This window comes from Spermophilus citellus, assembly GCF_964194105.1.
Source record: "Spermophilus citellus genome assembly, chromosome: 6".
In the NCBI taxonomy this organism is placed as follows: Eukaryota; Metazoa; Chordata; class Mammalia; order Rodentia; family Sciuridae; genus Spermophilus; species Spermophilus citellus.
Genome location: NC_138187.1, coordinates 81,447,059 through 81,471,843, shown reverse-complemented (window position 1 = coordinate 81,471,843; position 24,785 = coordinate 81,447,059). Strand labels below are relative to the sequence as shown.

General features: G+C 34.8%; 1 protein-coding gene across 1 annotated transcript; it reads left to right on the top strand.

The window, feature by feature from the left end:
• The first annotated feature begins 311 nt into the window (after positions 1 to 311).
• On the top strand, positions 312 to 23,059 carry ENKUR (enkurin, TRPC channel interacting protein). The gene is made up of 5 exons (XM_081300323.1): positions 312 to 764; positions 10,909 to 11,054; positions 14,839 to 15,062; positions 19,229 to 19,375; positions 22,294 to 23,059. The coding sequence occupies exons 1-5, from the start codon at positions 685 to 687 to the stop codon at positions 22,465 to 22,467; spliced, it is 771 nt and encodes a 256-aa protein (XP_081156449.1). The 5' UTR covers positions 312 to 684; the 3' UTR covers positions 22,468 to 23,059.
• The last annotated feature ends 1,726 nt before the right edge of the window (positions 23,060 to 24,785 follow it).

The following is a 24,785-nucleotide window of genomic DNA, read 5'->3' as shown; positions in this document are numbered from 1 at the left end:
AGCGCCTGCGCCGACCTACGCGGCCACGCCCCACGCCCGAGCGCCGAGCACTGGGCACGTGACTCTCTCCCGCGCTCCGCCCTCCAAGCTCCTAGGCTCCTCCCCGCCCTCATGTCCCGCTTGCCACGTGGGCCTGTGCGTCAGCTCGGCTGTAGAAGGTTTCCTAGCCCCGGCCAGGATTGGGGCCTGCGCACTAGAGCTTTAATGTTTGACGTTTGCGCACCGCTGAGTTTCGGCTGTAGTAGAATTTTTTTCTCCAAACGTAAAAAGTGAGAAAAAACCCAAAATGTTCTAGAGGACACTGTTTTCATCCCTTTTTTCCCAAAGGCACAGGGGCTTCCATATGAATTTGTCAGACAGGAAAAAAGCCTTGCAGAAAGACAAGAGGAAACCTGGTTTGCAATGCGGCCTTCCATCTCCCCGTCGCCTAGTAACTGTTTCCACAGCAACCGCAAGGCCAACAACGCTAAGCATTCCTGGGAGGAATAGACAGGGTATTTTCTTTTCTTCTCCAGAGAGAACTGCTAAGAAGGGGTCAAAGGGGGGATTATGTGAAAGAGAAACCTGAGTTCCTTGAGAAAGCAAGGAAGCAAGAAAAAGAAAGGGGAAGCTGTGAAGAAAGAGACTGAGTTACGGGTATAGTGAGAAAAAAGTTGAGAACAGTAGTGAAGAAGTCATTTGGTGATGATGGATTCATCGTGCTTTACTGAGAGCATTTATAACCTCATACCCAGTGACTTGAAGGAGCCGCCTCAGCCTCCTAGGTATGTGGGTTAGCAAAGGTTGTAAACAAGAATAAGAAATAATGATTCCATGTCCAGATTAACTAAGTATACATAATACAGGACTTTCTTCTTTCTTTCTTTTTTTTTAACCAATACCAATATGATTTTATTGGAATATTTATGGACTCTTAAAAGTAAAATATATTTTTGTCTCAATGACGATTTCTTAGAGGTCGAAAAATCTAGGTGTTTAGCTTTTCACAATTCAGATGACAGTCCCATGCTATAAGATGGTAATTTTATTATGTTACACTTAGCCTCCTATTAATACATTATGTCATTTTTGTAACTTATCTAATTATATGTGATGTGTTATACAAAATAGCATAATATGTCATGATGTTATTCAAAAGAAAAAAAATCAGTTTTATTATTCTGTATAAGGACATTTGATGTTTGATTTCAGGAGCCAAGTGTTGTATTTCTAACTGCACTACTACTCCCTCTCTAAAGGCAGAATATTTTCCCCCAAGATTATTGTAAAATAAAAATTCCCATTTGTTTCTGAGCCTCGGTCTTTTGATTGGCTAAACAAAGTAGATAGAATATATTTTAAGGTCTTTTTTCAGGTTTAATGGAATAGTGGAGTGAATAATGGTTGGCTAGCGACCCAGAAATATGTAATTTAGTTAAAATTTTAACAAAATTGTTAGTACCCACTAATTTCACCCAAATCTCACAAAGGGAACCACAAATAAACAGTCCAGTTACTTGCCTGTGTAAGTACTTCTTAGAACTTAATTAAATCTGTGGGGAGAAAAGTTAACTGGTAGAGAAAATCTTTTTCCTCATAGGTCTTGAAATATTTTCTTTCATTTATCTTTATCCTTTTCCTATATATGTCAATATTACCTTTAAAAGAGCACTAGGCTAAAAAAATAGACTCTAAAACTAAATTTTTGTTTTTCAATCTGGAAAACAAGTGGATTAGATAGTCTCAAAGGTCTCTTTTGAGTATGATGTCAATAATTTTTACTTATCATTTACTTGGGGTGTGTAGCAAAACAAATGGGCAAGTCATTCAGTTTTAAACCTGAGCATCTGGTTTTAATTGGAGCAATACCTGTATTGTACTTCCATTAGTTTCTTAAAATCTAGTAGAAATTGAAAACAGGAGTATAAACTAAACTAGGATACAGTTTTCAGAGTTTATGAAAGTTCAAATCATGTACTGCTGACCCAACTTTTGGTCCAAAATTCCTGTATACTATACAAGATAAAGTTCCTCCTCTCTGAAACACCTTGGTAGGTTGTACTTTCTATAGAATACTAAATTTGAATGTTAAGATATTTTCTTAGATAGGTATTATGTTCATTAGTAAATTTAAAAGCTTTACTGTATCTAGACTTTTTTCCCAAAAAAAAAAAAAAAGAATTTGATCACTTAAAAGAATAATCACTATTCATTTGGAATGCATTAATTGAACTCCTATTAAGTGTATAACAGTGCTAGTATATCAGTTCTTGGAGATGTTGGAGTGGCAGCAAAAACTCCTTGCCTTGCTTTTATTCTGAAGAAATACATAGAAAAAGGACTAAGTGAGAGGAAATGAAAAGCATCCAAAAGTGGTGCCAAAAGAACATTCTGTTAGGGTGAATTCAATTTTCACCATCAGTAACAATCTGTACTATTATACCTATAAACTCTGAAGTCTTTCTAACATTTACTTTCTTAAAGTCTCATTATGTATTTGACTTTGCTGAACAATCTGTTTCTTGACTATTATGAATTCTTAGATGACATAGTCATTTTTTTAGAGAGAGAATAGAGAATTTTTTAATATTTATTTTTCAGTTTTCGGTGGACCCAACATCTTTATTTTATTTTTATGTGGTGCTGAGGATCGAACCCAGCGCACATAGTCATTTTTATCCTGAGGATCTTTCCTATTTAGTTTGCTGAATTTAATTGCATGAATTTAATTGAGGAAAGCAGCAAACTTTTTGATGAACTTATATTCAAAGAAAGAAAAAAATTCCAAAATCTTTTGTTTTCGGCATAATGAAATTTTATACTAAAATTACCATTGCTGCAATCTATGGTCTCAGTCTTATGATAATTTCAGAATCTACTATTCATATTTCTCATCTAGCTAGGCAATCCCTGAAGATTTCCACAATAATAAAACACTATCTTATCTCTTTTTTTTTTTAAAGAGAGAGTGAAAGAGGAGAGAGAGAGAGAGAGAGAGAGAGAGAGAGAGAGAGAGAGAGAGAGAGAGATAATTTTTTTAATATTTATTATTTTTTAGTTCTCGGCGGACACAACATCTTTGTTGGTATGTGGTGCTGAGGATCGAACCCGGGCTGCACGCTTGCAAGGCGAGCGCGCTACCGCTTGAGCCACATCCCCAGCCCGCTATCTTATCTCTTATATTACTTTTATCCAAATGCTCTTTTCATGTTTATACAACACACACACACACACACACACACACACACACAGAGTTAGACCTTACTTTTTATCTAAAAGGTTCAAAATCATCAGGAAAAACAGTTAAACAAATGAAGATATGGTACAATTAATAGAATCACGTAAGTAATGTAGAAGAATTTAAAAATCTGGGAAACTATGTAATGGAAGGGATAATTCAAAAAAGACTATTTTCCCCTTTAAACATACAGATGAGGGGAAGGACAAATCAGATTTTTGTTAGCAAGGGAAATCACAGCTACCATATGCAGTTATTGGCTTGCTATTTATTCATTTTGAGTTGTTACCTCTCACTTAGATTTCTACAGATAAAATAACACATAGTAAGAAGTATTAGTGCACCTCTCTGGCATTTTATATATACCTTAAGATGTTGAGAGATAAAATATGCTAACACCATTCTTTAGAATTTGTTGCCAGGGAAATTTGTAGGTAAGTGAACTTTTTTTAAGAAGATTATTCAATTAAAAAGTAAGGATTAATATCTTAAGCAGTATATATAATATATTGTGGTATAAGAAGTTGTTTCTAGCCAGGTGTGGCAGGTGTGGGGGTGTACACCTGTATTCCCAGTGGGGAGGCACAAGTTCAAAGCAAGCCGCAGCAACAGAGAGGCGCTAAGCAACTCAGTGAGACCCTGTCTCTAAATAAAATACAAAATAGGGCTGGGGATGTGGCTCAGTGGTTGAGTGCCTCTGAGTTCAATCCCTGGTAACTACCCCGCAAAAGAGGTTGTTTTTAGAAGAAAAGTGTGTTAGTCTGTGTGTATCTGTTTATTATCTTAACCAGACACCATGACTCAAATTCTTAAGAATAAGACTGTCCTCAAGGACACAGGTAAGATAAAGGGGTATGTAGTTTTAGTTTTTAAAAATTTAATCATGATGGATATCCAATAATAAAAAAAATAATGCTATTTCTATTAATGTGTTCGGTGTATTAGTACTATCATCATTTCCCATTTTCTTTGATATCTTTGCCCCAATACATTAGAACAAAGGAGTATTATAAATAACAAAACTATATACTACATAGTAAATCATTAGAAGACTAAAATATGCACACTATTGAAGCAAAAAGTGCTTATTAGTTTTGTTTCATTTATTCAGGCAGTGTGCAGATGATTAAAGATCTGGGCCTTAATATCAAATTTGTGTCTCAGTCTCAGCTCCTGTTCTTCCTCCCCACGTCAACTTCACAGGCCTGTTTTTTCTTCCATAAAACTAAAATAATATTACTTATCTCTTAGGGTTGTTTTGAGAATTAAATTATTATTGTGAAAATCATAGAATAGTGACAAATATTAAGCAGCAATAAAATAATAATTATACTCAATGGCATACAGTGTTGTAACCAATTAAGTGTAGAGCCTACCTTAGACAAACAACTAGGCTAGAGATAGAATTGGTGTCTGTTTTTGAAAACTTAATTACTAGATATAGTCATGAGACTGAATTAAAGACTCTCACTTCAATGCCGATAGGTGAACTTACGGAGTATTGATTTACCTGTAAAAATTCTCCACAAGAAATAATGTGAAGAACTTTCTAATAGAGTCTAATCTCCAGAGTTTGTTGTTCCACAAAGGAGTGTAACATTGCAATAATATTGGCCTAAAATTTAAAGATAGACACACACACACACACACACACACACACACACACACACCGTTGTTACTCAGTTGCCCATCTTCATTCATTAGGGGGGAAAAAATCCCTATTAAGTTTTTTCAAACTATCCCAACTTTTGAGCACTATCATTTTTTGTGTGCCTTATAAAAAATATTACAAAATGTGTTCCTCATGTTAATGATCTGACTTATTATGTGGTGATGGTTGACAATATGATGTAGTTGTGTCACATTTATTAAAGATGACAATAATGAATTATTCTAGCCTGTCAAATAATAAGTAAAAAATAGAGCCAGTTATAACATTATAGATAAGTAGGCTCACAAAAAAAAATTTGAATCACAAAATTGCAATTTAAAAAGAGGTAGGAGTAGATGTACATTGTTTCATTGTTATTGATTATGACACCATTTCTTCCAATCCCAACTTCCATGGGAATTTTAAGACAAGAATATTATTATTTTAAGACATGAATATTATTATTTTAAGACCTGAATATTATTTCCTGAAGATGTCTAATGAACTCATTTAATTTAGACCATAATGGGTTCCCAATGTTGAAGAAAGACCCCAAAATCAAAAAAATCAATCAATCAATCAGTGGTTTTCCAAATAAATTATCTGCACAAGGGAGAAGAGACTACAAATTGTTCAAGTAGTATAGATAACCTTCTTCCAATTAGGGATGGAATTTAACCTCTCACCTTAAGCAACGGGAACAACCAAAAAAAAAAAAAGATATGAAATAATGAATTTCAAGCACTAGACAACAAGCAGCACAAAGCATCCTTCCCTAAAAGAAAGAAATGAATGAGGCAAATCCTATAATTGCCCTAACGTTCTCCATACAGAGAATTTCAACAGTGCCTAGGAATTTCCCAGAGTTAAGAGGACAGAATACAGAGTTTGGGAAGGCAAAAGTCACTGGAATTCAGTGTAGTGTACCAAAGAGGAGAGTAGGAGTGTGTGTGTGTGTGTGTGTAATGAAACTACCAAAGCAGGGAAATCATCGCCAAAAAGCTGCAGTGCCAGGTAAAATTCACATCCTCACCAGTCAGTAGAGACACCTCCTACTACACAAGACATTGGAGCTCTCAAAGCATATTACCTCAGTTGAGGGTTCAAATCTAAAGTAGTCCTACTGTAAAACTTAAAAGCAAGCTTTAAAATGGTCACATTGTTTCCAACTATCATAACTGTATCCCAGCATAAAGCTTAAGAACAATTTTCAAAAATGCCAAAAGAAGGAAAGAGAACAATTGAGCAATCAATATTGTAAAATTCACAGTGTTTGGCATCCAATCAAAAATTACTAGGCATACAAAAAACCATGAAAATACAAAGCATAACATGTAAAATCAGTCAATGTGAAACAGACATACAAATGACATCAATGAGAGAATTAATAGACAAGGACATTAAAACAGTTATTTTACATATTCATGATGTGTTCAGAAAGATAGAGGAAAGCAGAATCAAGATATGGAGAGAAATGGAAGAGGAACCAACAATAACCCAAAGATCCAAATCTAACTTCTAGAAATAAAGAATACTATGTCCAAAATGAAAATAGTATACCAGAATGGATTAACAGCAGCTAAGACACTAAAGAAGAAAATATACATGAATTTGAAGACAATGGAACAATACAAAATTAAACACAGAGAAAAAAAGTCTGAAAAAGAGAACAGAGTATTGGTGAGCAAGGGACAATATCAAGCAGCCTAATATAGGTCTAAATGTAATCACAGAAAAGGAGGGGAAAGCTAGATAAATAGGAAATATTTGCATAAAAGTAAAAAAAAATTGTCAAGTTTGGTGAAATCTCTAAATCCATAGATTCAAGAATTACAATGAATACCAAGCAGAGACTAAAAGAAGAAGAGGAGAAGGAGAAGAAGAAAACCAGACCAAGGGACATTATAATCAAATGTATTAAAACTCTTAATATAAAAGAGAAAAATCTTAAAATGCAGTCAGAGAAGAAAAAAGAAACATTGCATAGAGGGGAGAAAAAGGACAGCAAATTTCTTGTGCTGAAGGAATGGTACCATTTGGCAACTTAGATTTACACAACAGAATGAAGACTACTGGAAATGATAAATATATGAGTAAATATGAACTTTTTTTCAAATCTCTTTAAGACATATTTGGCTATATTTAAAAAAAGCTATCTCAATGAATTATGAGGTTTTTTGACAGAGAAGTAAAATATGTGACAATACTAGGACATAAGTAAGAGTGGAGTGAATGCAATATTGTTTTGTAAGTTTCTGTTGTTGTTTGGGTTGTTTTGTTTTGTTTTGGAAGTGCAGGGCCTCCTGCTTGCTAGAGCAACATCCCTGCCCCAAATCTTACAGCATATATGAAGTGGCATAATATTATCTGAAGGTAGGCTATGAAATGTTAAACATGTGTACTGTAAAGCACCAAAATAAAACAAAACCAAGGCAGAATAGAGACAGAAGCAATAATCAATGGGATATGTTGCTGGAAAATCCAGCAACATGGAAGATTTAACAACAAACATACTTGTAAATTATATTAAACGTGAATGGTCTAAATATGCCAAATATAAGTGATTGTTGGTTGGATAAAAAAATTCTATATACTTTTTAATTTTTTTCTAGTTATACATGAGAGTAGAATGAACTTTAACATATTATACACAAATGGAACACAACTTCTCATTCCTACGGCTATACATGGTGCAGTCACTCCAGTAGTGTAATCATACATGTATATAGGATAATAATGTCTATCTCATTCTACTGTCCTTCCCATCCCCACAGCCCCACCCCTCCCATCATTGCCCTCTACAAAAATCAAAGTTCCTTCATTCTTCCCTACTCCCCACCCCACTATGGATCAGCATCCCCTTATCAGAGAAAACATTTGGCTTTTGTTTTTTGGGGATTGGCTTATTTCGCTTATCATGATCTTCTCTAGTTCCATTTCCCTGCAAATGCCACAATTTCATTCTTCTTTAAGGCTGAGTAATATTCCATTGTGTATATGTACCACATTTTCTTTATCCATTCATCTGTTGAAGGGCATCTAGGTTGGTTCCATAGTTTAGCTATTGTGAATTAAGCTGCTATAAACATTGATGTGGCTGCATAACTGTAATATGCTGATTTTAAGTCCTTTGGGTATGACACCACCCCAGGAGTGGGACAGCTAGGTCAAATGGTGGATCAATTCCAAGTTTTCTAAGGTTTTGCTTTCCAGAATGGTTGCACCAATTTGTAGTCCCACCAGCAATGTATCAGTGTGCCTTTTCCCCTACATCCTCGCCGACACTTATTATTGCTTGTATTTTTTATAATTGCCATTCTGACTGGAATGAGATGAAATCTTAAAGTAGTTTTGGTTTGAATTTCTCTAATTGCTAGAGATGATGAACATTTTTTCATGTTTGTTGATCAATTGTATTTCTTATTCTGTGGAGTGTGTGTTCAGTTCCTTAGCCCATTTATTGATTGGTTTATTTATTTATTTTAATTTTTTTGGTGTTAAGTCTTTTGAGTTCTTTATATATCCTGAAGATTAGTGCTCTGAGGTGCATGTGGTAAAGATTTTTTTCCCATTCTTCAGGCACTCTCATCATATTATTGATTATTTCCTTTGCTGAGAAGAAGCTTCTTAGTTTGAATCCATCCCATTTATTGGTTCTTGATTTTACTTCTTACACTTTAGGGGTCTTGTAAAGGAAGTCAGGTCCTAAGACAACACGATGAAGAATTGGGCCTACCTTTTTTCCTAGTAGGCACTGGGTCTCTGTTCTAGTGTCTAAGTCTTTCATTCACCTTGAGTTGATTTTTTGTGCAGGATAAGAGAGATTTAATTTCATTTTGCTACATATGGGTTTCCAGTTTTCCAATACCATTTGTTGAATAGGCTACTTTTCTCCACCTTTATCTAGTATGAGGTAACCATATTTATGTGGGTTTGTGTCTGTGTCTTCTATTTTTATCATTGGTCTACATGTTGACTTTGGTATCATGACATTTTGGTTACTATTGCTGTGAAGTACAGTTTAACATCTGGTATTGTGATGCCTCCTGCTTCACTCTTTTTGCTTTGGCTTGCTTTGGCTATTCTGGGTTTCTTATTTTTCCAAATGAATTTCATAATTGCTTTTTATAGTTCTATGAAGAATGTCTTTGGGATTTTAGTAAGAATTGCATTAAATCTGTAAAACAGTTTTGGTAGTATGGCCATTTTGACTATATTAATTTTGCCTATCCAAGAGCATGGGAGATATTTTCATCTTCTAAGATCTTCTTCAATTTATTTCTTTAGAGTTTTGTAGTTTTCATTGTAGAGGTTTTTCACCTCTTGTTAGATTGATTCCTGACTATTTTGGGTTTTTTGAGGCTATTATGAATGGGGTAGTTTTCCTAATTTCTCTTGCAGTGGATTCATTGCTTATGTATAGAAGTTCATTTAATTTATGGGTATTGATTTTATATCCTGCTACTTTGCTGAATTCATTTATTAGTTCTAGAAGTTTTCTGGTGGAATTTTTCATATCTTCTAAATATAGAATCATGTCATCAGCAAATAGTGATAGTTTTGAGTTATTATTTTCCTGTGTGTATCTCTTTACTTTTTTTCATCCGTCTGATTGCTCTAGCTAGAGTTTCAAGGACTGTGTTGAATAGAAGTGGTGAAAGAGGGCATCTCTGTCTTTTTCCAGTTTTTAGAGGGAGCGCTTTTAATTTTTCTTCATTTAGAATGATGTTGAAAATTCTATATTTTTAGGAAATATCTCTTAAAAATTAAGACACTGACAAGTAAAAACTCTATGGATGGAAAAATATATACTATATCATAAAGGAATGCTGGAATGTCTATAATAGTATCAGACAGTAGATTTTAGAGTACAGAATTTTAAAGGAATGAAGAGTGTATTTTATAATGATGAAGTGGTGGCCAGTTTTTAAAGATGATAAAGCAACACTAACAGTGCCTCAAAATATATGAAGCAAAAGCTGTTTGAGTTAAAAGAGTTAACCAAATCCATAATTATAGTCAGAGATGTCAGCATCTCTCTTTCAGGAAATAGAAAAGGTACAAAATCAGTAAGTACAAGAAAACAGAAAGTTCACCTGAAGACATCCTCAACCAGTTTGATCTAATTGTCATTTAAAAAACACTTTATCCATGATTAGCATAATATGCTTTTTTTCAAGTATATACAGAACACTTGCCAGACTGGACCATATTTTGTGTCATCAAGTGAGTATCACAAATTTTGAAAGGATTGAAGTTATATAAAGTATATTCTCCAGATATCAAGGAAATAAATTAGAAATCATTTAGAGAGGTTCCTGGAAAGCCCAAATATATGAAACTGAACAAACATATCTAAACAAACTTCTCAAAGATATAAAAATGTAATTTTAAAGGTATTTTGGGTTACATGAAATTAGGCATAATGAATCAAAATGTATGGATGTTGCTAAAGCAGTGCTGAAGGAATTTTATAGCTTTAAAAACTTAATTAGATAAAGCATAAAGGTTTAAAATCTAATACTTAAACTTGTACCTTAAGAAACTACAGAAAAAAGAAAGAAAATTAAACCTAAAGAAAAGAAATAATAATGATCAGTGCAGTAATCATTAAAATGGAGAACATATCTCCATCAGTGAAAATCAATAAAATTCTGGTTCTTTGAGAGCAATAAAATTAATAAATTCCTGCAAGATTAATAAGGATTGGGGAAAAAGAAAGGGAGGGAAGAAGGGAGGAGACACAAATTACTAATATCAGGAATAACAGAGGGGTCATCACAGCCTACGGTACTGATGTTCAGAAGACAATAAGAAAATGCAATACCTTTGTCCTGGCACCTATTTCTTAGGCCAGTGCTTCCATCTAGGTTTCACAAGGCTCATTCTCAGGGCTCATATCAAGTTGCTTTATTGCTATTGTTCTCCATATGAATATAGTCGTATGTAAATTAGAAATGTGTGCCTATTTTTAAACTTGAAATATTATTGCTAGAAAAACAAACACTATGACTTTATGACTTTATAAATTCAATTTCAGGTACAAATCAATTTTTAAGACAACTATAAAAAATGACATGAAAAAAATTAAAACTGCAATGAAAACTATGGGACCAGCTAAAGTTGAAGTACCTACTCCAAAGGATTTCCTAAAGAAACATTCAAAGGAAAAAACTCTACCGCCCAGTAGGTTTTATCACTCTTTCTTTTTAATATTGAAAATATTAGCTAATTTAGGGCTGGGGTCATAGCTCAGTGAGTAGAGCGCTTGCCTTGCATGGGTAAGGCAGTAGGTTTGATCCTCAGCACCACATAAAAATAAATTAAATAAAGGTATTGTGTCCATCTACAACTAAAAAAAATTAACAAAATATTAGCTAATTTAGCTAAAAATTATTTTATTGTCAATAAATATTGAATATGAATAGGTAATAGCAACTTTGCCTGATATTAAGCAGAACTTGGGTGACTAGAAGAAAGTAGAAGTAGAGAATATAGTAGAAAAAGAGAGTGGGAAGGGATAAGTTGCCCCCAAAATGGACTGCTGATGGGGCAAGCATCTTGAACTCCATCTTGGTTTGTCCAGTAAAGCCCCACTCCTAGCATTAAGTGCCTCCTCATTTCAATTCCTACTTATGTGGCTTCAATTAAAAACAACAATTATTTTCAGAAGCCCAAAACCCCAGATAGTTTCTGATTAATGAGCAAGATCTCTCAAGCATTTAAACTTTGTTGATTTTTTTTTCTTGGTGCAGAAATCCAACCCAGGTCTTTGCATATACTAGGCAAGTGCTCTACCACCAAGCTACACCCCAAGCTCTTTCTCTGATCTTTTTTCTAAGAGATGAAAATTGCAGTTACTACTAGTTGTTAAAGCAATACCAGGCTCATTTTTGAGTACAGGCTTTCACTTTCTCAGAATCTATGACCACAAAGCACACCCATGAAGTGTGGAAGAGGCTTCATGAATGAGTGCCAGCTTCATGAATGTGCTACCCATGCAGTTGCATAGCACCTGGATTTAGAAGGGTCCCACATTTGATTTAATGCTCTGCTCTAGCAATATTGAAACTCTGAATAGTTTTTGATTGTGTAGCCCTATGTTTTTGTTTTATAGTGGACCTCAAAAATTATGTAGTTGAGTCAATTCATAGAGTATATTGATATCAGGAAAGAAGGCTATTAGGAACATGAGAGTGTAGGGAAGTAGATGTGTGTCAAAGTCTCCATGAAATCACACTCTTCCTATCCTAGGTATGTCTTGCTTGATGTCTTAGGGCAGGAAAGAAAAGAGCCAAATGAGTATTTCTCTTTAAAATGTTGTCCTTTTTATGTCTGCTGGCATCAAGGAAATAGTGTAACATCTCAAGCCCAACTTGGGGTGTACATTTTGGCACAAGTGAAAGTATATCACATTGTGGCAGTGTTTTATGTCCTATAATCCTCTTAAATAAACCATACCCTATGACAAAGGGTAAGGTAATTATCAGGAAATATGGAAAAAGCAAGTTGAAAATAAAAAATTCATGCTTAATTCATGACTTCCAAAGTCTCTTTTCTATTTTCTTCTATTGGAGTCTTGGTATTTTGTGACCAACAACACCTTTTGAGAATACTGGAAAATCTTAAAATAGAACTCAATATTTTCAATGCCTTGAGACCAGCAATATCCCTTGGGTCCTCATGTATCTGCCCTAAGGCTAAGCATATTATATAATACAACTACCAAACTACATGAATCCTATGTATCAAATAAATGAAAAAATAAGTCTTCTTATAGATAAAATAAAGCTTCTTCCTGAAATCCATCTCTTCTCTCATAAATATTGTAAGGCAAAAGCGAATGCAAATTTTAACTTGCCTAAAGAATAACTAAGAAATTCAGGATTAAAGCTGAAGATGTAACTCAGTGATAGTGTCCATATTCAGCATGTGTGAGGCCCTGGGTTCATTCCCAAGTGCCACACATACACACTCATAATCAGGGTGTTGCAGGAGCTTTAAAACTGTCCAAAACTGTCCAGTGAGAGACAGCAGTTCTGGAAGTAAGAAAAGTCCATCATTGGGATGTCAAACAGGATTGGTTTCTTCTAAGGCATTTCTCCTTGGCTTATAGATAGATGGTTTTCTTTTCTGTGTCTTCACATGGTCTTCCCTCTTTGTATGTCTGTTCAAATTTCTTTTTATGAGGACACCACTCAGATTAAGGGCTACTGTACAAGATTAATCCAGTCCATGACTTATTTGTTTATTTACATATCACAGTGGAATGCATTACAATTCTTAATACACATATAGAGCACAGTTTTTCATATCTCTGGTTGTATACATAGTATATTCACATGAATTCATGTCTTCATATCTGTACTTTGGATAATAATGATCATCACATTCCACCATCATTAATAACCCCATGCCCCCTCCCTTCCTCTCCTACCCCTCTGCCCTATCTAGAGTTTGTCTATTTCTCCCATGTTCCCTCTCCCTATCCCACTATGAATCAGCCTCCTTATATCAAAGAAAACATTTGGCATTTAGCTTTTTGGGATTGGCTAACTTCACTTAGCATTATCTTCTCTAACTCCACCCATTTACCTGCAAATGCCATGATTTTATTCTCTTTGATTGATGAGTAATATTCCATTGTGTGTATACGCCACATTTTTTTATCCATTCATCTATTGAAGGGCATCTAGGTTGGTTCCACAGTTTAGCTGTTGTGAATTGTGCTGCTATAAACATTGATGTGGCTGTGTTATGGAAAGGAGTATGGAGATTTCTTGGAAAATTGACCATTTGACCCAGCTATCCCTCTCCTCGGTCTATACCCAGTCCATAACTTTTAACAATAAGTATTGTTTTTCAGATAATAGAAGTTATATAAACCCATAAACAAACAATGTAGAAATGCATAAAGTCAAAGTCCCTAGAAATAGTGACGAACTTAAGATTGAAGTAAGACCTTTCGAAGATAGTTGTTGCATTCAGTTCTTGGAAATAAATTATGATTATTTACATTTTGGCATTTTGACACACCATGTTGTTATGAGTATATCAAAGTAGATTGGTTGTGGGCTGGGGATATAGCTCAGTTGGTAGAGTGCTTGTCTTGCAGGCACAAGGCCCTGGGTTTGATTCCCCACGACCAAAAAAAAAAAAAAAAAAAATAGATTGGTCGGAATAGCTGAGCTGAAGAGATTGTGTAAAAATAATGAATTTCATCTGTGTTTAATGAACAGCATGTTTTATAGAGAAATAAAATACATTCTGGAAAGTAGTTACTTTAGGAAATGAGGGGCAGTCAGGTAAGAATGGATATGAAATTTCAACTACATTGGTGATATTTTATTTGTTAAGCTGTGTTTTGGCTATATGGCTATTCCAAGATTTTTATACATAATAACAATAATAATAATAATTTAAGTGAAAAAAAAATCCATAGATTCATAGGCTTTCAATATATCAAGCTCAATTTATTTATTTGATGATTTTACAGTAATTTTCCTCTGAAGAAACAATTATTGGTAATATTGATAGTCCCCATAAGTTTTTAGTGTTCCTTATATAAGCATTTTAAACAGAGCTGACCATTTATTATTGTAGTCTTTATAAAATATATCTCATAGTAGATAGTAAAAGTCTATTAGTGAGCTAGCATATAATTTAGGATGCTTATCCTTCTCCCTAAGATTTTTATACTCTTTTTCAACATATTATTTGATTATGTTGTACTTAATATTTTTGTATTTTGATTCCTTATATTCTTAACTATTTTATTGAGGTATGATTGACATATAAAAAGCCCTACATAATTAATGTACCCAACTCAATAAGTTTGGGGATAGTAAGAACTTTTTACTATAGGTATTTGAATTTATTATTAATAGAATCCCAATATCTGGATATCATAAATAGTATTGAGTAGCAATGTTGATACTTAATATTAACAAGGAAATGTTATATTTAACAGAAAAAAAATTTGATTGGAATCAGCCCAGGAAGCCTACTGTGCCACTGAGGACTGATCATCCAGTCATGGGAATACAGAGTGGAAAAAATTTTATAAATACAAATGCAGCCGATGTCATCATGGGAGTGGCTAAAAAGCCTAAGCCAGTTTATGTTGACAAAAGAACTGGGGACAAGCATGATCTTGAAACTTCAGGACTAATTCCAAAGTACATCAATAAAAAGGTAGCCTTGTCATGTTTAAAGTGAGAACTGAGATTTAAATAACTCAAATGTGGTATTCCTAACAACTGTCTATGTTATCATTAATAGTGCTTTCTCTGAACAAATTATCTAGATTGCCAGTTCCCATTCCCTAGCAATCTGTGTTTGGTCCAAATCTAATGTGATGATAACAGAGAAATTGTAATGAACAATCCCACAGAGTTCAGTAGGTGAAATTTACAATTACGTTCCTTAATTTCAGTTATTAATATATTTCATAATTATAACAATTTTTTCTGAAATATTTTAATTTGGGGTGAGGTGAAAATGTCACTAAAAGCACATTTACTATATATTTATCCATTTCTAGTTTGATGCAAAGCCTTGAAACACTGTCAAATAATCTAGTTCTTTCGGGTCCTTCATTTCTATCTGAAAACATGTTTATAAGCTAGGCATATAATTTCATTGGTGGATTTTAGAGAAGCTTGGGTTTACTGGTGTAGATATAGATCTTTAAAATTAAAAACCCTACAAAGAAAAGCATACAAATCCTGTTGTATTTTGTATACTTAATATACTTATAGAGGATAAAAGTGCTTGAAACACATATTAAATGAGTACAAAACCCTAAAGAAAAATAATAGTAAGTTGTGGCAAGAAATGGGAAAAGAAAGGAAGGGACTGACTAAGTGAAGGGAAGGGAAGAAAACAGGAGGGAGGGAGGAAGGAAGGAAAAAGGAAAATTTCCAGTGGTGATTGTAGTGCAGTGAGCTGCCCTGGTAAATCCAGTGCCTGTGGCAAATCAGAACAGAAACCTCAGGTCTACCACGCGGCCTGCGCAGTGGTTTCATTAATGAGGTTCTGGCATTAAGTTAGTTAGAAGAGATCAAAATAAAACACACAGACAGTACCTTATTTTATATTGCTAGGTCCGAAACAGCTCGCCTCCCTGGTTCCCCGCCTCCAGCCGCCCAGCAGGGCAGCGAGGATTACTCTGGGCTAGCAGGAGAGAGAGAGAGCGAACACGCCGGGGAGTAGCCTTTTATTTGGGGGACAAGAGATTCAGGGGAGAATTCCATCCAATGAAGGTTGAGGGGGGGCTGCACTCCAAGGTCAGGGCCAGTGATTGGGTCTCCGGGGTCAGTGGTCAGGCACACCCCCACACGGATGGGCTCTCTCATCAGGAAAGGGTTGGGATAGCTCCGACACAGCCAGAGTGCCTCTGGCCCTTAACGGGAGTCACCCAATCATGTGTCAGAATGGCTCCCCACACTCAGGCTATTCTCAGAGAGCACAACTTATTTTCCCTGCAACTCTTCTTACTCAGTATTCCAAGATCACCTCTGGAAGAGTTGTAGCAGGAATCTAGAAGTCAGTTGCACATGCTGACAAAGTTTCTTAAGGCTCTTTGTGATACTTCCTCCTTCTTGGCCTCAAGAAGGTGCTCATAGTCCTTGTCTCATGGTTAGGAAAAAGTGAAAATTTTCTCTCCTGGCTTATTTATTTATTTATTTTTGTTGTTGTTGTTGTCAGTGAACCTTTATTTCATTTATGTATGTGCTGAGAATCCAATCCAGGGCCTCACACATGCTAGGCAAGCGCTTGACCACTGAGCCACAAACCCAGCCCCTATCCAGGCTTCTTAAAGTCATTCCAATCCATAATTTCTGCCCTATCACATAGAAACTCTTCTTCTTTGATTGTTATGCCACCAACTGCCACACACTTTGCCCTTCATCTTGGATGCTCTCTGCCTCAGTTTCCCACTTCAAAGTATATTCTATATTGAACAAAAAATTTGGAGAATCCATCATGGAAACAGAAAAACACCAGGTTAATCTATCTGTGTTTGTTTACCAAACCATGACAAGACTGGCACCTACTGTCCTCTTGGTGTCACTGATTAAACAATGATGAAAAATTTATTCCACTAAATTTCTGATGAAAGATTTATTCCACTTAATTTATCAGGGTTAAATTTTAAAAGTATATTATTAATAAATTAGAAAATAAATGTTTTTAAAGACAAAGCATTTTTTTAACTGAGTAATCCTCATGTTTTAGTTTTCAGTAAATTAGGTGTCATTTGTATTTTGAGAAACAATTTGTGAAAACAAATTGAAGGTGGATGATTACACGAGGTCTATAGCAATAGTAGTGAGACATCATTTCAAATCCTAGTTCTGCCACTTTCTACTCCTGTGATCTCTAATAAGTCATTGGGTTGTTCTGAGGATTAAATGTTATAAAGAACTTAACACAATGCCTAGGCACCTCTAAAAGTACAATGAAGAATGAATATTATATGCAGTTTAATATTAATAGTATACACTTACCTTCAGTGATTCAGCACCTAGAAATATTTCAGATCCCTGAAGCTTTTGCCCATTTATGAGATTATTTTTTCCTAAAATGTATCTCGCTATTCCTTTTCTTCAACGGAGTCTGCTGACTATAATTTAGTCTTGTGTGTAAAGCTACAGAATTATCATCATTATGAATATCAGTTGTGCTGAGTTATAATGAACTGTTGCCCTCTGTATTTCCTGAAGTGCATTAATCTGTTTATCACTGCACTAACTGACCAAAACACTGTGCCTTTAGAGTTTATCTGTATAGGGCAGTGTACTTTCCAGAACACACTTATATCTAAGATTTCTATCCCTTTTTTAGTCGGGATGGGTTAGGTTACACTGAAGTGACAACCCCAAAATTCCAGTAAATCAAAGCAACAAAGTTTTATTATTTGTTAATAAATAAAGTTTTATTATTTTGCTCACAGAGGATTATTAGAGGCTCTGCTTCTTGTCCTTTTTGGACCCAGAAAACTCAAAACATTGCTTGTCACTAGGCCCAACAGAAGAAGAATGAGATTATCCACTGATACCTCTACACACACTGGACAAGTCAGGTTACCTAAATTTTACTTCAAGGGGAGCAGGACAGTGTTGTTCTACCAAATACCTAGGAAGAGAAGAACCAGAACACTGTGAATAACTTCAGTGACTATCATACTTCTCAGTTGCTGCTCCCGCAGAGGGTCTCCCCTGACAACCTTATTTATCTATAGTAGCCTCTGTTATTTTCTTTACCCTTTTTAGCCTTCATTTTACTTTATTTTATTTCATACAGTCTTTTCTCTGGATATCCACCAGAGACCCCGTGGATACCAAAATCTGCAGGTTCTCAAGCTGCTTACATAAACAGTGTAGTGTTTGCATACAAACTATGTACATCCTTCTGTGCTTTAAATCATCTCTCAATTACTTTTAAATCCAAAACAGATGTAAATGCTATTTAAATAGTTGTTTCACTGTATTGTTTGGGGAATGACATGAAAAGAGTCTGTACACGCTTTTTCAAAAATATTTTCCATCCATGGTTGAATCTATGGATGCAGAACCTTCAGATATGGAGGACTAACTGCAGTCTGTTTAGGGTGAATCTCTCTCACCACAGAGTGCAAATGCCATGAGAGCAGAAACTTTGCCTTTCTTATTCACTATTATACCTTTTACCAAGTACTTTTCTCAAATACTTTTTGAAGAATGAATGTGGAATAGTTCTGTTTCTGTAGACAACGAAATCAATACATGCATTAATCTGAAAGAATCACAGCTGATGTCTTCGATATCAATCCTTCCAAATAGCCCAGGAGCCTAAAAATGTATTTTGCCTTTCCAAAAACAACTTGAGGGTTCCCAAGTCAATTTTCTCTTTGAGAGGCTTCATATGATGCAAGGACTTTGCTTTTCTAATGTCTTGGGCACATTAATCTTCTTTTATTTAACAAGATCATGAAAAAGAGACCTCAAAGGTACTCAAGAGATTTCAAGGTAAAAGCTTTTACAGTAGATTAGATGTTATTTATATTTTGAGAAACATATACAAATAGAAGCACATAACATATAGAAAAGAAAAGCCAGCTCTTAGGGGTAAAGGATGGAGTCATGAGAACAGGCACTGGGAACATTCAGAAGAGGGAAAACAAATAAAACTCAGTTTTAGAAGACTAGAATCAACTAGTTCTCTATGGGAAGTCACTGAATTTTGTCATGTGGAGCAAAGTCTTTTAAGTCTGTAAAATTTCTTTTTTTTTTTTTCTCTAGTCCTGGTTGCTTTATAAACATATGTAAGATTGCATTCAGAATTTTAGTAATTTTTTTCTTGAAAAATCCTTACAGGATTATGGGATCACACCTGAATACATATGTAAACGAAATGAGGAAGTAAAGAAAGCCCAAGAAGAATATGACAATTATATCCAGGAAAACCTTAAGAAAGCAGCTATGAAAAGGCTCTCTGATGAAGAGAGGGAAGCTGTTCTCCAGGTCAGTGTTCTGTGATTTATACTGGTGTGTCACTCTTTGGAACATCTCTGAAAGGCCTTCCAGTCTGCCCTCTACTTGGTTATTGAAGCCAGCACTCTGACTTTCATGTCAGAACAATCTCTTTTAGTTATAGTGACAAACTCCATGCAGCAAAGCTGACTCTCTGGCAGAGCAAAAAGTTTTAATGTAGGAACCCATGGAATAATATTTTGTTACCAACTTGGTGAGCTTGCATAGTAAGGAAGCCTACCTTCTAATACAACAAACATGTATAAATAAGGTAAAAAAGTATTTTTATTTTCATTCTTATGTCCCTGAATTTATATTTAAAAAATGCCCATAAATCAGATATTTTTCACTAGATGGAGCTCTAGAATAATTGAAACTATACCTAAACCAATTATTTTATCTTTCCTATTAACTCATGGATGCAGAACCCTCATTATTGTGGGCTGACTGCATTTGGTGTCTTTGTCTCACCACAGATGACAAATTCCATGAGAGGTATAGGAGGTACCCAAGGGTAGCTTTATCAGTCAGGGCTCCAGCAGGAAATAGAAAGCATGTTCAGCTGAGTTCTAAGAGAATTTAAGAAGGAACTTCTTACAGAAATGAAGTAGGATTAAAGAAGCCAACAAGGGACACTGAGGGTGCCCATGACTAAGAACAAAGGGAGTTACCACCACCTGTGCTTGAAGGGCAGGGACAGGTAATAGGGTTATCAGGGCCTAGTGAAATCTGGAGCCTGAAGAGGGGCCGCCTGTCACAGTCACAGTGCAGCTAGAACTAACATCCAGGCAGTGCTGAGGGAGAGGGGTAAGAATACCCAGCCTCTCTCCCTTTCCACCAGTGCTTGCTTTGGCTGAACTCAGTCAAAACCCAAAGGGCACAAGAACCAGGAGACAGCCCATAGGAATCAACTCCTGCCCTCAACCCCTAGTCAGTGAGCAGGCTCGAATATTTGAGGGTATAGTAGATACAAAAGGAATGTGAAACAGTAGGTACTCCTTATGATATGACCAATTGTCCTATTTTTTTTCAAAATTAACAATGTTATTTTAGCTTTAAAATAGAAAAGGGAAAAATTAAGAAGTAAAAATAATGGAAAAGGCTGGGACTGTGGCTCAGTGGTAGAGTGCTTGCCCAGCATGCAGTGGGCCCTGGGTTTGATCCCCAAGGGGAGTAGAGGGGGCACTATTGTTGCAATGGATAAAAGACTTTTTTAAGATAAAATAACAACAACAAAAAAAAGTGGGGGCATCTTAAAATCAGCAAGGAGGCTACTGCAACATAATATGACATGTTAGTTCTATTTAGTTTTCATCTCTATATGTTGACTTTGATCCAAACAGTGTTGTATACATTAGAAGATAAAAGCAAACTGTCCTCTAAAAGAAAATCCAGAGAAAAAGTATAGCTACTGTGACCACAAGTAATATGGAAATATCACCAACTGGCTATGAAAAACCTTTGATATTTGAAAGTGCATACATATATAGATTTCTCTCTGCAATAGGTACTCCTGTGGAGCACTGTGGGAACATATTTCACATTTCATTATGAAAGACCATGAAGACATAGAGTTCTTTTGAAGACTTCTTTTTGGAATATGTCTTATGCCCTATTGAGAACTATGACAACCTATTTCCCTCTTTTTAGAATTTAACCTGGGTATTTTCCTCTCTCTTTCCTTTGCCCAGGTCTATAATATAATCTTACTTAAGGGCAAAAGACTGTTATTGTGCTTTTCCCCAACAAATCTATCCCATACAGTGTACCCTATTCTGTTACCATTTTTACCTAAGCAGGGGACTATATATCTGAACTTTTATCATCCCCAAAAACTTTCCATAAGTATGAATTTGTACTATGAAGGCTTATTATGAAGCTTTATTATATGATACCTCTAATCCTCTTTTAAATCTAAGATATGACCATTTTTTTTCAAGGATCATGTTTTCCAGGCAATATTTTAAATAACATTGTCTGTTTTAGAGTTTTTCTCTCATGTCAATAAAACGATCTGTGCCCATAATGAATGATGAAGAGTTAATTCATTGAATTAAACTCAGAAGTTTAAGATCATTTTGTCAGTGGAGCCCCCTAGTGCACTGTGATAAGAAATGATAACCAGGCAGAGATGGAAAAAACCTTTATCACTCCTAAGAGACCCCTAATTTTGAATTTGTTGATTTCTGAGACAATAAAACATTAACTACATTATTGAATTAGCATATGGGATACATTTAATGACATTCCAATCATTTCTAGAATACATTAATGGGAAGTATAGATCCCTTGGCTATGGGGAGGACAATTTGTTCTTTCTAATATATTGAAAGGATATATAAATGATCATCTTTTGCAAAATTGATTTTTGGCATTTTTACAATCCCATTTTGTCAAATATAAGAAAATATAGCTGTGCAAGTCAGACTCAAGACTTTTGGTATGATTTTTCTGTTGAAGAGAAATAAAAAGAGAATTAAAAAAGGAAAAAAATATGAAGAAAAAAGTAAAAATTTCATAAGAAATAATTTCCTGTTCAAAAATGTCCTCTACTTGGCAGTATCAATTCTCAGTTGTTGGTTTTTACCAAAACATTTGCTGTTAGCTTAGTACCATAGCACTCATAACCCTGCATATGCATATGATGTTAAAAATGAGTACAGTAACATTAAAAACAGCACAAATAAATACTCCCAATGGGGATTGAGCAGACAATCAAGGACAGAATTTGGCCTCTGTACAGGATTTTTCATTACTGTGGCCAAGTCCCTGGTAAATATGTATCATTTTAAAAGTTATTTTCATCAGTATCTTTTATCTGTTTACAATTTTGTTATCAGTACAGTTTCTTTACCATTTACTTACTTTTGCAATTTGCTTCAGTCTTCAGTTCTGTGTATCATTTTCAGGGGCTGAAAAAGAACTGGGAAGAGGTGCACAAAGAGTTCCAGTCCCTCTCAGTCTTCATAGACTCCATACCAAAGAAGATTCGCAAACAGAAGCTGGAAAAAGAAATGAAACAGCTAGAACATGACATTGGTGTAATCGAAAAGCACAAAACTATTTATATTGCTAATAAGTAATAATGGATTTTTAAAGCATATAGAAAAAACATGGAAGATATAAAAATGAAACCATAAGTTTTTCAAAGAGGAAAATACTATGAAGGAAATAATAGTCAATTAAAATGCTTAAGCAATGTTTAAAGAACAATTGAATTACTCATTAAATAAAAGAAAATGTTGTTTTTATTAGTTTCACATTTTCCACATATCAACAAACCATTAAAGTTTGAGGTTATGTTCCAGTTCTATAATGTAATTCATTATTATGATGTACTTGTTTCACATAAACATTAATTTTCAGACCCTGAAAAATAGCCAACATTCATAACTTCAATATTTTTTCTGCACTGCACAATACAAAAAGCCTAACTTTGAAAATTATATTTTGAATTGAAAATATAAGCATATGCTTTTTTCGTACTCTAGTGTGTTTCTATATATTGTTTCTGAGCTCCACAATTTAAAAGATAGATTCTAAGGTAATCTTTGTCATTTGCATTTATTCCCAACTGCAAATATTTTCAGTATTCAGAACAGTATATATGATGAAAGACTTATATTTGGAGGAAAAAATTTAAGATGACTTACAAAATCAAGAAGATAACCTATAAAAGGCATCATGAGGGATGATTGAAGAGAATAGTCTTTTACACTTATTTGTGAAACATTGATATTCTGCTTTATTCCCTAATTCACTATGCATATTTCACTAAATTGTGTTATATTTTTCATTTGGGTCCTTTCTGTTAACTATTTTGTGAATTCTAAAATTACTTTTTATAAGATTATATAATCTGTTTAGCAATAAGTTTATGTAAATGGAACTGTCATCACTGAAAATAAAAATCTATACATACCTAAGAAGGAAACGATTTTATGAAATGTTAAATTAAGAAAAGTTAGTGAAACAGGAAACTATAACATATCAGTGAAATATGACAATTTCTATCACTTACACTGATTTTTATCCTATAGACAATCCTTCAAGCTTTTTTATAAACAGAATTTGAAAGCATTGGTGAAAACTTTGTTAATTACATGTTTATATATAAATATTTTGAAAATTCATTTTAAACTTTTTTTACATCCCTTGTGAGATTTAAAATACATCTTTTTCATTCCTTTGTTAATCCTAGGACAGACATAAAATAAAAGATAATGTTTAATAAATATAAAAGACAGTATATGATAGATTTTCACTAGCCAGATGCTTTTGAAGATAGGCTAACAGTTTCACAGTGAACCCAAAATGTATTGTTACATAACTGTAACAGAAACTCAATTCTTGCTTATGTAATACCACTATGCTGTAAACAAGTCAATAAGACCCCTTTTTCCACACTGTTGCATAGAAACCCAGACTTTCAGACTGGATAGATTCTATCCTGTGCAGAGCTGGGGAGTGCCATGTTGAGGCCTGAGTAAGCAATCGCAGTTGCTTTAGCAAAGTAACTCCAGCTCTTAGCTATCTTATAAGGTTAAATTTCCCATTTCCAGCACTGTCCATGTGAACTAGAGTGGGGTGTCCGGTGTTTCGTGGTCACTCGGAGACTCAATCTCCTTGGTCTAGTGGTTCCCCTGATACAGTCGGCCTTCCCTGCCAGAGTTAAGGATAAGATTTCGAGTATTTTATTTGTAAAATTATTGCTATACATACTTTTTAAAAAAGTAATTCAAAATCATTAACAATGCAAAAATATTCTGATTATTTCAGCCTTATAAATGTTATGCTTTGGAGTCATGAGTGGGAGCTGCCTTAAATGTTAAAATAATAACTGTGACTTTAATAACAGATTTTTTTCTTGCTTTCTGTAAATGCTCACTAAGAAGTCCAGCTGTTTTTCCATGACCCACAGTGTTGTGCTAGATGGACTTCATCCCTTTTGTCTCTCACAGCCTTCCTAGGGAAAGCTGCATGTCCATTGTTCCCGGGAGAACATTCCATACCATGGGACCCCAGCCTTGGAGAAATCCAGTGCAGTCTCTTTCCATTCTCTCTCTCTCTGTCTCCCTGCCTTGTTTTCCTGGGTCATCCTATCAATCAGAAGAGGCATAGACACCTGACTCAGAGGGTCAGCCAGTCACTGATCAGATTCTCTTGAGATCATGAAAGATAGACTGCAGTCTTAAGGTAGTAGACACCTGAGCCTAAAAGGTCAAATGTCATTACTGTAGTTAGTTTGACTTGGTTTCTGTTCCTGCTCCAAAGAACTCTTGAGTAGAATAAAGATTGGATGTAACCTGATCCTTTGCTATAATCTCTTCTGCTTGAGTTCTTGAAATGCAGCCTTTTTCCTACCCTTTGTAACCAATGTACTCAAAACACTGAGGTTCTA

What these genes read in the sequence shown, in the direction of transcription:
- ENKUR (XM_081300323.1), top strand. Translation starts at nt 685, where the DNA reads ATGATGGATTCATCGTGCTTTACTGAGAGCATTTATAACCTCATACCC. An exon ending in GGAAAAAACTCTACCGCCCA is followed by an intron (nt 11,055 to 14,838) that starts GTAGGTTTTATC and finishes TATATTTAACAG; the next exon opens with AAAAAAAATTTGATTGGAAT. An exon ending in CAAAGTACATCAATAAAAAG is followed by an intron (nt 15,063 to 19,228) that starts GTAGCCTTGTCA and finishes AAATCCTTACAG; the next exon opens with GATTATGGGATCACACCTGA.